At 44.7% G+C, this 14556-nt stretch overlaps 1 protein-coding gene across 1 annotated transcript in view; it reads left to right on the top strand.

The window, feature by feature from the left end:
• Positions 1 to 14556, top strand: part of SLC9A2 (solute carrier family 9 member A2) — a 139270-nt gene that overhangs the window by 75845 nt on the left and 48869 nt on the right. The window contains exons 4-5 of the mRNA XM_080686980.1: positions 12790 to 13007; positions 13459 to 13661. Coding sequence (XP_080543106.1) covers positions 12790 to 13007; positions 13459 to 13661 — 421 coding nt within the window. The remainder of the gene's footprint in view (positions 1 to 12789; positions 13008 to 13458; positions 13662 to 14556) is intronic.

The following is a 14556-nucleotide window of genomic DNA, read 5'->3' as shown; positions in this document are numbered from 1 at the left end:
TCCAGACCCATCCTCCACGCATCCTTCTGGTCCTCCACACAGCCCTCCATGCACCCTTCTGGTCTTCCAGACCCGTCCACCATGCACCCTTCTGGTCCTCCAGACCCACCCTCCACGCACCCTTCTAGGACTCTAGACCCATCCTCCAGCACCCTTCTTGGTCCTCCAGACCCATCCGCCACGCATCCTTCTCGTCCTCCAGACCCGCCCCCCATGCACCCTACTGGTCCTCCAGACCTGTCCTCCACACACCCTTCTGGTCCTCTAGACACACCCTCCACGCATCCTTCTGGTCCTCCAGACCCATCCTCCAAGCATCCTTCTGGTCCTCTAGACCCATCCTCCATGCATCATTCTGGTCCTCCAATCTTATCCTACATGCATCCTTCTGGTCCTCCAGACCCATCCTCCATGCATCCATCTTGTCCTCCAGACCTGCCCTCCATGCATCCTTCTGGTTCTCCAGACCCGCCCTCTACGCATCCTTCTTGTCCTCCAGACCCCCCCTCCATGCATCATTCTGGTCCTCCAGACTCATCCTCCATGCATCCATCTGGTCCTCCAGACCTGCCCTCCATGCATCCTTCTAGTCCTCCAGACCCGCGCTCCACACATTTTTCTGGTCCGTCAAACCCATCCTCCACGCATCCTTCTGGTCCTCCAGAGCCATCTTCCGTGCATGCTTTGGTCCTCCAGACCCACCCTCCACACATCCTTCTGGTCCTCCACACCCATCCTCCACACATCCTTCTGGTCCTCCATAACCGTCCTCCATGCATCCTTCTAATCCCCAGACCCATCCTCCACGCACCCTTCTGGTCCTCCATACCCATCCTCCATGCATTCTTCTGGTCCTCCCGACCCATCCTTCACACTTCCTTCTCATCCTCCAGACCCGTCCTCCATCTATCCTTCTGGTTCTCCAGACCCGTCCTCTTTGCATCCTTCTGGTCCTCCACACCCATCCTCCACGCACCCTTCTGGTCCTCCATACCCATCCTCCATGCATCCTTCTGGTCCTCCAGACCCATCCTCCATGCATCCTTCTGGTCCTCCAGTCCCATCCTCCATGCATCCTTCAGGTGCTCCAGAGCCATCCTCCTCGCATCCTTCTGGTACTCCAGACCCGCCCTCCATGCATCCTTCTGGTTCTCCAGACCCGCCCTCCACGCATTCTTCTGGTCCTCCAGACCCTCCCTCCATGAATCATTCTGGTCCTCCAGACCCACCTTCAATGCATCCTTCTGGTTCTCCAGACCCATCCTGCATGCACCCTTCTGGTCCTCCAGACCCATCCTTCATGCAGCATTCTGGTCCTCCAGACCTGTCTTCCACATGTCCTTCTCAGTTTTTTTCTAAAAGGCATATCTGTTCATACTACACCACCATTCTCATCAACAATTCATTCATGTACCCATGTAGCCATTGACTCAAAACACATTAATAATATGCCAGACACTATGCTAAGCATTGATTACACTTTTTTTTAACTTCATGAATCTTCTATTAGGCTGGAAAAATAAATATATGATCAAAGATATAATCTCTTTCTCCCTCCAGCCTGTGGAATAAAGTTTAACCTCCTAAGGATAGCATATATCAATGTCATTTCTCATTGGCCTGTAAACTTTCATCCTGACCTCCTCTCCTGCACCTGATACACTCCTTCCACAGTTCCCAAAATGTGCCAAACTCTTCATCTGTCTCATGCCTTTGCACATGAACTCTTCTATCTTTCTACTTTCTCCCTTCTCCTTCCCCCTTTTGTGCGGAGGTTGTGGACACCTTTCCTGCAGTCCCCGAGCATCACTGCCTTTACCATCTGCAGCACCCGCAGGGTCGTCGCAATGCTCTCTGTGACTCGTTCTGCTCTTGGACTGTGGACTCTCAAAGGGAGCAGCCATGTCTCATTTGCTTTCGCCTTCCTTACCCAGCACAGAACCTGTCCCAGAGCAGATGCTAAGAAAATGTTGGTTGATACTAAATGGTTTTTCACAAACATATTATTTAAGTATAGAGGTTAGGAAAGAGAGACAGGCAGGGAAGGGGGGAGGGGGATAATTCACCGGCACCAGCTAACAAAAGTGAGGTCATAGTGGGAATACCAAAGTTGTATGTTTGATGGGTCTTTAGAGTTAAGAAATTCAACTAGAAATTTCTGCAATGTAATAAGTCTAGTTAGGTTATTATTTTGTTGTTCATACTATCACATTGATGTTCAGAATGAGGGGGAGAGGCTGTGGACTTTAGGCATGAAATCTCACCTGTTTACATGAGGGAGAAAGAAATCTCACCTCTCTGTCATGTATAGCACTACTGTGATATGCTGTGACATGACCTTTTATCCAAGGACACTCCTGGCCACATCCTTCAATCCCAGCAAGGCTGAAACAGTCAGACACCAGCCGGCACCGGTCCCCAGCACTGTAAGTTTCTCTTGCTTTAAAAAAAAATGAAGGTGACTCAGATTTATGGTGACATTTGGGACTATCAGCTATAGATGATCTATGAAGGGGACAAGGAAAGTTTTATTTCCCTCTATTCCTGGGAGACTGTATTGTATTTGCCACTTTAATTGGAAGGAGACGAGTTCAGTTGTACTTTTCTGAACTTATGGTGTGACTGACTGAGGTGTTTTGACTTGAGGTCAGAGTAAACTGCAATGCAAACCTCTGTTCAGTGAGAGCACCTGCAGGCCTTTGCTTGAGAGACATGACAGACCAGGACAGGGATTCTGGGAACATCTGTCCCAGACTGCATGAGGCATCAGTGTCATAGACATGCCCATACTCCCTGAACAGGGCACAGGCCAGTGTCAAAGCCTCTGGAACCTGTGAGACAGCACTGCTCCCTTCAGCATCTCCCTGGACTGGAAGGAAAGATAATTAAGTTACAGCAAGGTGTTTAGCAGACACAAGACTCAGTCTTGGGGTCCTGTTAAGGATACAGAGCAATGGAAATTGATCCTGTGGACATTCATATAAAATTCATTTTTTTAGCCCTGGCTGGTGTGGCTCAGTTGGTTGAGCGTCGACCTCTGCATGGAGAGGTCACCGGTTTGATTCCTAGTCAGGGCACATGCCTGGGTTATGGACTCATTCCCCAGTAGGGGGCGTGCAGGAGGAAGCCAACTGATATTTTTCTTCCTCTCCCTTCTTCTCTCACTAAAATCAATAAAAGCATATTTAAATTTTTTTATTCAACTTTTTATTCCTACACCAAAGCTGTATTTTTTTCAATCATTTCTGAATAGAAATTTTCATGAAATTGCTCACATAATGAACTGAAGTTACTCTGCCTGATTCCCTTTTCGTCAGGTGACTGATATGAACATGATCTCAGAAGGAAATGTTTAACACATTCAAAAAAACAGTATTCTCCAGCCAGTTAAAAATCACCTTTTGAAGGATAAACAAAAAAAATCTAACGCCAAGAGTGGAATAGGGTTGGTATAAGAAATGATTTATTTTAAAAAAGTAAAAGTGAAAAATGGCGGTGGAGTAAGTGGATGCTGCATAGACATGCTCCCAGAAACAAACTGGAATTACAACTAAAATACAGAAAAACTTCCTGAATAATCAACGGAAGACTCGCTGGACAGAACCCTGACACCTGAGGACCGAAAGTAGAGCCAGCATAGAGACTGGTAGGAGGGGCAGAGGCATGAAAGGGCTGGATGGGAGCCTACAGGCAGAAACTGAAGTCCTGGAGAGAGATCACAGCCATGGGGGGTTGCCACTGAGAACTCTGGGATCTAATCCCCAAGCTGGGTCCCCCAGCAGAGAGCACCAAAACTGAGAAGGGTACCCACATAACATCTGGTAGTGAAAAGCATGCTGTCTGCCAGGGAGTGACAGCTGAAAATTCAGGCACCCTCTTAAAGGGCCATTGCACAAAATTCCATGTGGAACCACCCACCTTGAGCTCCAGCAGAGGGAAGGTAAAGTGGACTGGAGATGTAAGAGCAGAACCCAGGACTGGAGACTCAAGGGATAGAGGCTCAGAAGGCAGATACCCGAAGTTTCCTGGGCTGAGTCATTGCCTCACACAGCAGAGGACATCTTTCCCACATAGACACCTGCCTTGCCTATGGGGAAGACAGTCGACACACCTTATTGGAAAACAACTTGCCCTGAGGACACTTAACCCATCGTACGCCATAAGCATCTGTAGAGACAAACAGCAGACCTTTCCCACATGCCAAGTGCGTAAAAAAAAAAAAAAAAAAAAAAATGTTTTCCCTAAGTGACAGCCCTGACCAACTTTAAAATCATTTTTCATGAGAACTTTCAGCTGAAAATATTCAAGAACACCTGAATTGTGAGTAATATATTTATTTTTATACTATTCATTGCAAATTGATTTTTTTTAATTAAATTCAAAATATCATGGCCTGTGGGGATGGTTTCTGTTTTGGACATGTGGCAGTTAACTGGTTAAGAGACTAAAAATAACAATTAGCCTCCAGGCAGAAGCAACTGCTCCACCCTATTGAAAAACACTTTCGCCACACCTGAGGACTATTGCCTGGGGTGCAATTCAAGTCGCAATCCTATCAGTCTGTAGGCAGAGGTGGTCTCTGGAGGCTCTGCCTCTTTGCCTCTTTGCCTGATCTAATTAGTCAGGAACAGCCTTTAACACTAGTCACAAACTCAGAAAGCCAAAATGAGGAGACAAAGAAACAACCCCCAAATGAAAGAATTAGAGAATTCTCCAGAAGAAGAGATAAATGAAGCAGAGATAAGAATTTTATCTGAAACAGAGTTCAGAGTAATGATGGCAAAGATGCTCAACAATATGAACAAAGATACAGTAACTATGAAAACAGAACAGTCTGAGGTAAAGAATGACATAGCACAAATAAAAAAACATTGGAAGGAATACACAGCAGATTAAGGGAAGCTGAAGATCAAATCAATGAATTAGAAGAGAGAGTTGAAAATATCACTCAATCAGAGAACCAAATAGAAAAAATTAAAAAACAGAAGGACAGTTTAAGGGAGCTGTGGGACAATGTGAAACGTAACAATATTAAAATAGCAGGTGTGCCAGAAGAGGCAGAAAGGGAGAAAGAAATAGAGAATATGTTTTAAGAAATAATGGCAGAAACCTACCATAATGTGGTAAAGGAAAAAGTCATATAAGTTCAAGACGCACAGAGAACCCCAAGCAAGAAGAACCCAAACAGGCCCATGCCCAGACACATCATAATTAAAATGCAAAAAGTTAAAGACAAAGAGAGATTCTTAAAGGCATAAAGAGAAAAGAAAATTGTTATCTACAAAGGAGTTCCCATAAGGCTGACACCTGATTTCTCATCAGAAACTCTACAGGCCAGAAGGGAATGGCATGAAGTCTCAAGGTAATGGAAAGCAAGGATCTGAGACCAGGATTACTATATCTAGCAAGGCTATCATTCAAAATAGATGGTCAAATAAAGAGCTTCCCAGACAGACAAAAATAAAAGGCTAAAGGAGTACATCCCCACCATGCTTGCATTACAAGAAATGCTAAAGGGACTGCTGTAATGAGAAGAAACAGAGAGAGAAACTTAGCCATACAGAATTAAAATGGCTATAAATAAGTACCTATAAATAATAACCTAAATGTGAATGGATTAAATGCTCTAATCAGTAGGCATAAGTTAGCTGAATGGATACAAAAACATTGACCCAACTATATGCTGTCTACAAGAGACCCACCTCAAAACAAAGATCACACACAATACGAGAGTGAAGGGATGGAAAAAATTTTTCCATGCAAATAGAAAAGTAAAACAAGCTGGAGTAGCAACACTCATAGCCAACAAAATAGACTTCAAAATGAAGGCCATCACAAGAGACAACAAAGGTCACTACCTAATACTAAAGAGATCGATCCAACACGAGGATAACACCTGGTAAACATATATACACCCAATATTGAAGCACCTAATATATAACAAAAACTTCTAGAATACTTTAACAGAGAGATCAACAACAATAAAGTTATAGTAGAGGACTTTTATACCCCATTGACTTCACTGGATAAAATCTTCCAGACAAAAAGTTAACAAAGAAACAGTGACTCTAAAGGACACACTGGATCAGAAGGATTTAATAGACATTTATAGAACATTTTACCCCAACACAGCAGAATGTACATTCTTCTCAAGTGCACATGGATCATTCATAAAGATAGACCACATGTTAGGACACAAAACAAGTATCCACAAGTTCAAGAAGATTGAAATCATATAAAGCATCTTCTCAAATCACAGTGGAATGAAATTAGGAATCAACTACAGTAAAAACACCCCAAACATTCAAACACATGGAGCTAAATAGCATGTTATTAAACAATGAATGGGTTACCGATAAGATCAATAAATAAATCAAAAACTTCCTGTAAACAAATGAAAATGAACACACAACAACACAAAATCTCTGGGACACAGCAAAAGCAGTCATGAGAGGGAAGTTCATAGCACTACAGGCATACCTCAAAAAAACAAGAAAAATCAGCAATAAACTATTTAACCTTACACCTTAAAGAACTATAAAGAAAACAACAAGAACAGCCCAGAGTAAGTAGAAGGAATGAAATAATAAAGATTAGAGCAGAAATAAATAACATAGAGACTAAAAATAAATAAATAAATGAAACCAAGAGCTGGTTCTTTAAAGGATTAAATAAAATTGATAAACCATTAGCCAGACTCATCAAGAAACAAAGAGAGAGGACCCAAATAAATAAAATCAGAAATGAAAGTTGAGAAGTAGCCACTAACACCATAGAAATACAAAGGATTGTAAGAAAATACTATGAACAACCAACAAGCTGGACAATGTGGATGAAATAGACAAATTCCTAGAAAAATACAATTTCCCAGATCTGAATCAGGAGGAATAAGAAAACCTGAATAGAATAAATAGAAGCAGTAATCAAAAAACTCCCAGCAAACAAAAGCCCAGGTCCAGACAGCTTCACAGGGGAGTTTTACCAAACATTCAAAGAAGAACTAACACCTATATTCCTCAAACTATTTTAGAAAATCCAAGAGGAAGAAACACTTCCAAACTCTTTCTATGCGGCCAGCATTATCCTAATTCCAAATCCAGATAAACACACTACAAAGAAAGAGAATTACAAGCCAATATCCCTGATGAACACAGATGCTAAAATCCTCAACAAAATATTAGCAAGTCGCATCCAGCAATATATTAAAAATATCATACACCATGACCAAGTGGGACTTATTCCAGGGTTGCAAGGCTGGTAAAATATTTTCAAATCAATAAATGTGACACATCACATAAACAAATTGAAAAACAAAAACCACATGATCATATCAATAAACACAGAGAAAGCATTAGACAAAATCCAACACCCATTTTTGATAAAAACTCTCAGCAAAGTGGGAATCAAGGGAGTATAATCAATAAAGGCCATATATGACAAAGCTACAGTGAACATCATACTCAAAGGGCAAAAACTAAAACCATTTCCCCTAAGAATAGGAACAAGACAGGGATGCCCATTTTTACCACACCTGTTCGATATAGTACTGGAAGTACTAGCCATAGCGATTAGACAAGAAGAACAAATAAAAGGCATCCAAATTGGAAAAAGAAAAAGTAAAACTGTCACTATTTGCAGATGACATGATATTGTACATAGAAAACCCTAAGGACTCCACCAAGAAACCACTAGACTTAATGAATTTGGCAATGTAGCAGGATACAAAATTAAAACCCAGAAATCTATGTCTTTTTTATACATCAACTAGAGGCCCAGTGCATGAATTCATGCATTGGTGGGGTCCAGCCAGCCCACCCCGATCAAGGCCAATCGGGGACAGGCCGGCCTAGGGAAGGGGCCATGGGAGGTTGGTCAGCCAGCTCCACCCACGATAGGGCCAGTTGGCCGGCCGCAGTGTGTGTCATAGCAACTAGTCATTCCGGTTGTTTCAGTTGTTCTGATTGCTCCGGTCATTCTGATCACTTGGCTTTTATATGTATAGATAATGAACTCACAGAAAGAAAAACTAAAAAAAAAAAAATCATTTACAATTGCAACAAAAAAATTAAGATACCTATGAATAAACTTAACTAAGGAGGTAAAAGACCTGTACTCAAAAAACTACAGAGCGTTGAAAAAAGAGATAGAGGAAGACATAAACAAATGGAAGAACATACCGTGTTCATGGATTGGTAGAATCAACATCATTAAAATGTCCATACTACCCAAAGCAATCTATAGATTCAATGCACTCCCCCATTAAAATTCCAAGGCATATTTCAGAGACCTAGAAGAAACTCTCCAAGAATTCATATGGAATAAAAAAAGACCCCAAAAGCCACAGTAATCCTGAGAAAGAAGAACAAAGTTGGAGGGATCTCAATACCAGATATCAAGCTGTATTACAAAGTCACTCTTCTCAAAACTGCCTGGTACTGGCACAAGAACAGACATATAGACCTATGGAACCGAACAGAGAACCCAGAAATTGACCCAAGCCACTATGCTCAATTAATATTTGACAAAGGAGGTAAGGGCATACAATGAAGTCAAGATAAGACAGTCTCTTCAATAAATGGTGTTGGGAAAATTGGACAGATACATGCAAAAAAAATGAAACGAGACCACAAACTTACACCATACACAAAAATAAACTCAAAATGGATAAAGGACTTAAATGTAAGATGGGAAACCATAACAATCTCAGAGGAATTCACAGGCAGCAAAATATCAGACATATGTTGTAGCAATATCTTTACCGATACAGCTCCTAGGGCAATGGAAACTAAGGAGAAAATAAACAAATGAACTACCTCAAAATAAAAAGCTTCTGCACAGCAAAGGAAACCATCAACAAAACAACAAGAAAGCCCACTGCATGGGAGAACATTTTTTCCAATGTTATCTCTGATAAGGGTTTAATCTCCAAAATTTACAGGGAACTCATACAACTTAACAAAAGGAAGATAAACAATCCAATGAAAAAATGGGCAACGGACCTAAATAGACACTTTTCAAAAGAGGACATACAGAAAGACATGCATGAAAACATGCTCAAAGTCACTAATCATCCGAGCGATGGAAATCAAAAAGACAATGAGGTACCATCTCACACCTGTCAGAATGGCCCTCATCAACAAATCAAAACACGACAAGTGTTGGCGAGGATGAGGAGAAATAGGAACCCCCTTGCACTGCTGGTGGGAATGCAGACTGGTGCAACCACTGTGAAAAGCAGTATGGAGTTTCCTCAAAAAATTAAAAATGGAACTGCCATTAGACCCAGTGATCCCACTTCTAGGAATATATCCCAAGAAAACAGAAACACCAACCAGAAAGGACATATGCACCACTAAGTTCACAGAAGCACAATTTGCCATAGCTAAGATTTGGAAATAGCCTAAGTGCCCATCAGCAGAGGAGTGGATTAAAAAACTGTGGTATATCTGCACAATGGAATACTATGCTGCTGTTAAAAAAAGATGGAACTCTTACCATTTGCAACAACATGGATGGACATGGAGAGCATTATGCTAAGCGAAATAAGCCAGTCAGAGGAAGATAAATGTCACATGATCTCACTCATTTGTAGAATATAATGAACATAAACTGATGAACAAAAATAGAGCCAGAGACATAGAAGCATCAAACTGACTGTACAACCTATAAGGGAAGGGGAGGAGGGGTAAGAGATCAACCAAAGGTCTTGCATACATATGAGCATAACCAATAGACACCAACAGTAGTGGGGAGAGGGCATATGCTGGGGGTGGGAGCCGCAGAGAGGGGACAACGGGGGGGGGGGAGGAGACTTATATAATACTTTAAACAATAAAGAATTTCAATTTTTTAAAAAAAGGTGAAAGTGATTTGGAAAAGCTGGGTAGTGAGTATTTGGCCATTTATTTTTCTTCATTTTTGCCTCTAAGCTTAAATGCTTTATAATAAAATCATTTTTAAGCCTCATGTGCATAGGATTAGAGAATTTCAAGATGTAATATGGCCAGGATAATCATTTTTGTTACAAATTTTCAAGGTGGCCACACTTCAGAAAGGCTCAATAGTTTGTGTTGCTGGGTATGCCTCTCCCCTATAACACGTCATGATTCAGCTTCTTAATTGATTCTGGCTTTTTTCCTCATTATTTTGTATTGAGTAAATCTTGCCTTTAAAATTCTGGTTAAAGAAAAATTAACCCAAATATGACAGAGGAGGATGTCGTTAATTGTAGTTAACCAGTGGCTTCTGTTCAGGCGGGGCTGGCTAGGTGCCCCCTGCAGGCTCGCTCCAGGAAGGCCGCTTCCCACCTCTGCCCAGGGGCTGCAGGCTGTGGAGGTCCTATATTTCCTGTGAGTCAGTGGGACAGAGCTCTTGCCCGTTCCTGTCACCAAGAACAAGTGACCAGCTCTGGCCACACTCTTCCGGGGGCATGCCCTTGGCGTGGCCACCACCACAGGGAGGTGAGTGCCAGCAATGGTTGGGCAGCTGAGCCCTGGCTCCCACAGATGCTCCTCCTCAGCCCTGCAAGTGCCTTACCTCACTGGGCGAAGGGGCTTCGCCAATGTGAGCACTTTGGGATCTTGAGCTCAAAGGTGACGCTAGGTTAGCCAGGTGGGTGCTGGTGAGAGGAAGACAAAAGGTCAGAGTGAGAGGAGGAAATGAGGACCGCAAGACAGAGGCCAGTGGCGCAACCACAAGCCAAGGACTGCGAGCAGCCTCCAGACACAGAGCAAGCAAAGGACAGACTCTCCCAGAGCCTCCAGAAAGAACCCAGGCCCCCGGAGCCTGGGTTTTAGTCCAGTGAAAGGGATTCCGGACTTCTGGGCCCTGCACATGTGAGATGATGCACATGTCATCGCAAGTCACTCAGTTCTTGGTCATTTCCTACAGCAGCCACAGGAGACGAATCCAGACAGACTGTGGCTGAGGAAGGAAGAGCCAGGGCTGGGCGGGGAGGAAGGCTTTCCTCCCGTCAGAGATAAGCGGGTCCGGGCAAAGCGTGGAGAAGCAAGGGGTGTGTGTGAACCAGCCTTCCTGGTGGCAGCCCTGGCTCCGCGGTGGTCAGCAGTGTCGTCGGGAGCAGTGGGCCTCGTCTGCCTTTGCTCTCTCGTCTGTGAAATGAGTGATAACAGAACCCGCTCAGGGGCATTAGGAGTCTGAACTGCCTGGTGCGCGCAGTGTTTGCCCAGCGCCTGGCACCGACAGAGCGGAGGTGCTGTAAACATTGGCGATTATTATCTGAGCCCGCAGCTGTCCACAGGCTTTGCTATGTGTTTATGGTGCCCAAGTTTATTGGCCTATCTAATAAGACACCCTTCCTTTTGGCGACCACACGAATTCTGTATTTCTCTGTATCTAAAGCTAGAGTCCCTGCTCCTTTGGGGGCAGTGACATGGGGCTGAACGCATGGTCCTTGCTTGGTGGGCGTTTGTTCTGTTTTCACTGAGCACAGAAATGAGCACACGTGTCTTTATGCAAGCACAGGTCTGTGGTTACCTGTTTAGGTCTTGACTCCGAGCCCTTGGGTTCACGTCCTCCTACCTGTGCTTGCACTCAGGCGGATTTCCCTAAAACCCCGGAACCTGCCTGGGATAGGGAGGACTCCTGTAGTGTTGGGCGTGCGGGCCAATTGGGGGTCTAACTCTAAAGTTGTGGGAATGTAAGAAGCTTCCTAGCTCACAGCCAGCATGGCCATGGCTCCGGGAAGGGGAACTTACTCAGATTCTGTCCTGTTTCCCTAGACAGCACCCTCAGGTGGTGCGGCCTTTGGGCACTTTTATGGTAACTGGCTCTCCCGACGGCGCCCAAGTATAAGCTACCTTCCAGCTCATAGGAAATTTCCCCCTCTCGGTGGCAATGGGGGAAAGTGCTTCATTCCAGGCCGAGAGGAGCTTGTGCACTGTGAGGTGGAAGGCAGCACAGGTCAGGGCTCGCTGGGGGGACAGACAGCGCAGGCAGGTGGCAGTGCCAGGTGCAGAGAGGCAGGAGGTGCGACTGGAGCTGTCTCCTAAAAACAGTGTGTGAAGAACCTCAGGCGCCCAGCTTGGGAGCTGAGCCAGAGCCCTTCCTTCACCAGGCGTGCAAGGGGCTGTGTGAAAATAGATGCCGTGTGGTCCCAGGTTTGGAAATGCTGGGAAAACAAACTAAAGAGTTTCTTTCCTTTACAAATTCTCAGAGCCTAGTAGCACACTTAAAATTTCCTAGTAGTGGATATAATAGATAAGTAGAAATGAGACCCAGAACTAAAGCATGAGAGAGAGAGAGAGAGAGATACCCAGGATGAGGGATAGAAAACAACTGGTGACCAATTGCATGGTGGGGTGGGGTTGCTGAGTGGTGGGGGCGCTGAGGAGGCGTGGCGGGGGAGAGTTCAATAGTTTCAAGGTGAGGATCTCAGGCAGGGGCAGCATTTCTGGCACCAGAGGAGAAGAGAAGTGGGACTGGTTGTGTAGAAAGATGAGGAATTTGCAGTTCCTAGGACTTGCTTTCTTTGTGATGCTGACAGCATAGCTGATGAGCCAAGGGCCATGACCTTTGATCATGTGGATCTGGAGCAAGACGAGGGGCGGGGACAAAGCTGGGTGAAGTTGAGGAGTTCAGACCATGGATACTGATGAGGCCTCCAGAAATAGCAGGGTTCCCAAGGAGACAAACCATGTCCGATTACAGAAATCGGTGATGATGCTGTGGTCGTGGGCAGAAGGGCAGAAGGGTGGGCCATGTTTAGCTCTCAAGTGCCACTCATGCTCTGATTAGGGTCACTGATGGCAGCTGCATCTGTCCTTGCAGAATCACCACTTGTGCAATGACTATGAACAAGTACGTGGAGGAAAACGTGTCTCAGAAATCCTACACAACCATCAAGTACTTCATGAAGATGCTGAGCAGTGTCAGCGAGACCCTGATCTTCATCTTCATGGGCGTGTCCACTGTGGGGAAGAACCACGAGTGGAACTGGGCCTTCGTCGGCTTCACGCTGGCCTTCTGCCTGATCTGGAGAGCACTGGGTGAGGAGCATGTTGCCCCAAAGAACACCCATCAACTCACTAAAAGAGCAGGACTTCCTTCTCACCCTTCCTGCTATTGCTGCTGCCACTTCATCTTCCTTCCTGTCTTCATGCTCCCCATCCCCTTTCTCTTCCTCCTCTTTTTCCTTTCATCCTCATTCTTTTCCTCTTTCTTCTCTTCCCCCTCTGCCTTTTCTGTTCTTTTCTTCCTCTAGCATCTTCATGCCTTTGTTATAAGTCAAATTAACCTTTCTTGACTCCTCTGAGTCCACATTTTAACCCATGAGCTTTTACCAAGAGCCTAGTCATATGAGCAAGGAGAGGAAGGTGGTCAGATGCCTTAGAGCCTATGCTTAAATACTTTCCCTGCCACAGAAGCACAGAAAAGGAGTCTTCGCACTTACACACCCTGGCTCACACAGGCTGGTGTTTTGGTTGTTTTCCTTCTCAGGTGTCTTTGTCCTGACTCAGGCCATTAACTGGTTCCGGACAATTCCCCTGACCTTTAAGGACCAGTTCATCATTGCCTATGGAGGGCTCCGAGGGGCCATCTGCTTTGCGCTGGTGTTTCTCCTTCCTGCTGCTGTGTTTCCCCGGAAAAAGCTCTTCATTACAGCTGCAATCGTCGTCATATTCTTCACTGTCTTCATTCTGGTGAGTAGAGTATTTTTCTCCCAGCAAGAGGAAACCTATTGTGAGACTGTCGTAATTGTGAGAAACGCTCACCTGTCTGAATTCAGTTAACAGGCTTGGAGACAGAAATATGGCGAAACGAGACTTTCAGTGTGGTCTTGAAAGAGCGGGTGTCTGGTTGAACAGGCACACATGGAGCAGTAATCACAGGCAATTTATCCCTAATGTGCAAGAGTCCCTCCCCCGGGTTCCTCATTGGCTGAGTACTATGGGGTAAACAGTTTTCCCCATACATCGCCTAGGTCTTACTATCTTCTATTGGGTTATTTTAAAAAATGGGCTGAGGCCTTTTCTAGTTGCCTCCACCTCTCTTTGTCTAGTTGTGGCAGGCAGATCTTCCTGGAAAATGTGCTGCTGGTCACGTACAGAGTTCTTAAACCCTTTCCCCTCCTCCCTACATCCTGTTTGCCCTGGGAACATTCAGTAACCATTTCCATTAAAAGTTGACTGTGCTGGAGATGGATCACAGAGGCCTATTTCCTACATAATGAACTCCTTCTGCAGGGTGCAGCTCCATGAAGGTGGGTTGAAACTCTATCACATGGATGTTTCTCTTCCTCCCCCCACCCCCCACCCCACCCCCCGTCTTTCCTCCTTTCCTCCCACTCTCTCTAAAAACAATGGGAAAAATATCCTCACTCCTTGGGTGAGGATTTTAAAATATTATAAAATTATAAATAACATCGGTAATGTTACATAAAATATAAGCTGTCTCTCTTGTTTTCAACTTGTGCTCAAGATCAGGCAGAGGTAGAGTCCAGGTGGAAAGGCCCGCTGTGGGAGTGGCTGTGGGTGGGTGGCTGCTCCTCACAGCCCTGCGAGCCTCCACCCACTTGGCTCTGGGATCTGGGTAATG

Source organism: Plecotus auritus (genome assembly GCF_963455305.1).
Source record: "Plecotus auritus genome assembly, chromosome: 8".
NCBI classification, from domain to species: Eukaryota; Metazoa; Chordata; class Mammalia; order Chiroptera; family Vespertilionidae; genus Plecotus; species Plecotus auritus.
This window is presented reverse-complemented; position numbering and strand designations above follow the sequence as displayed.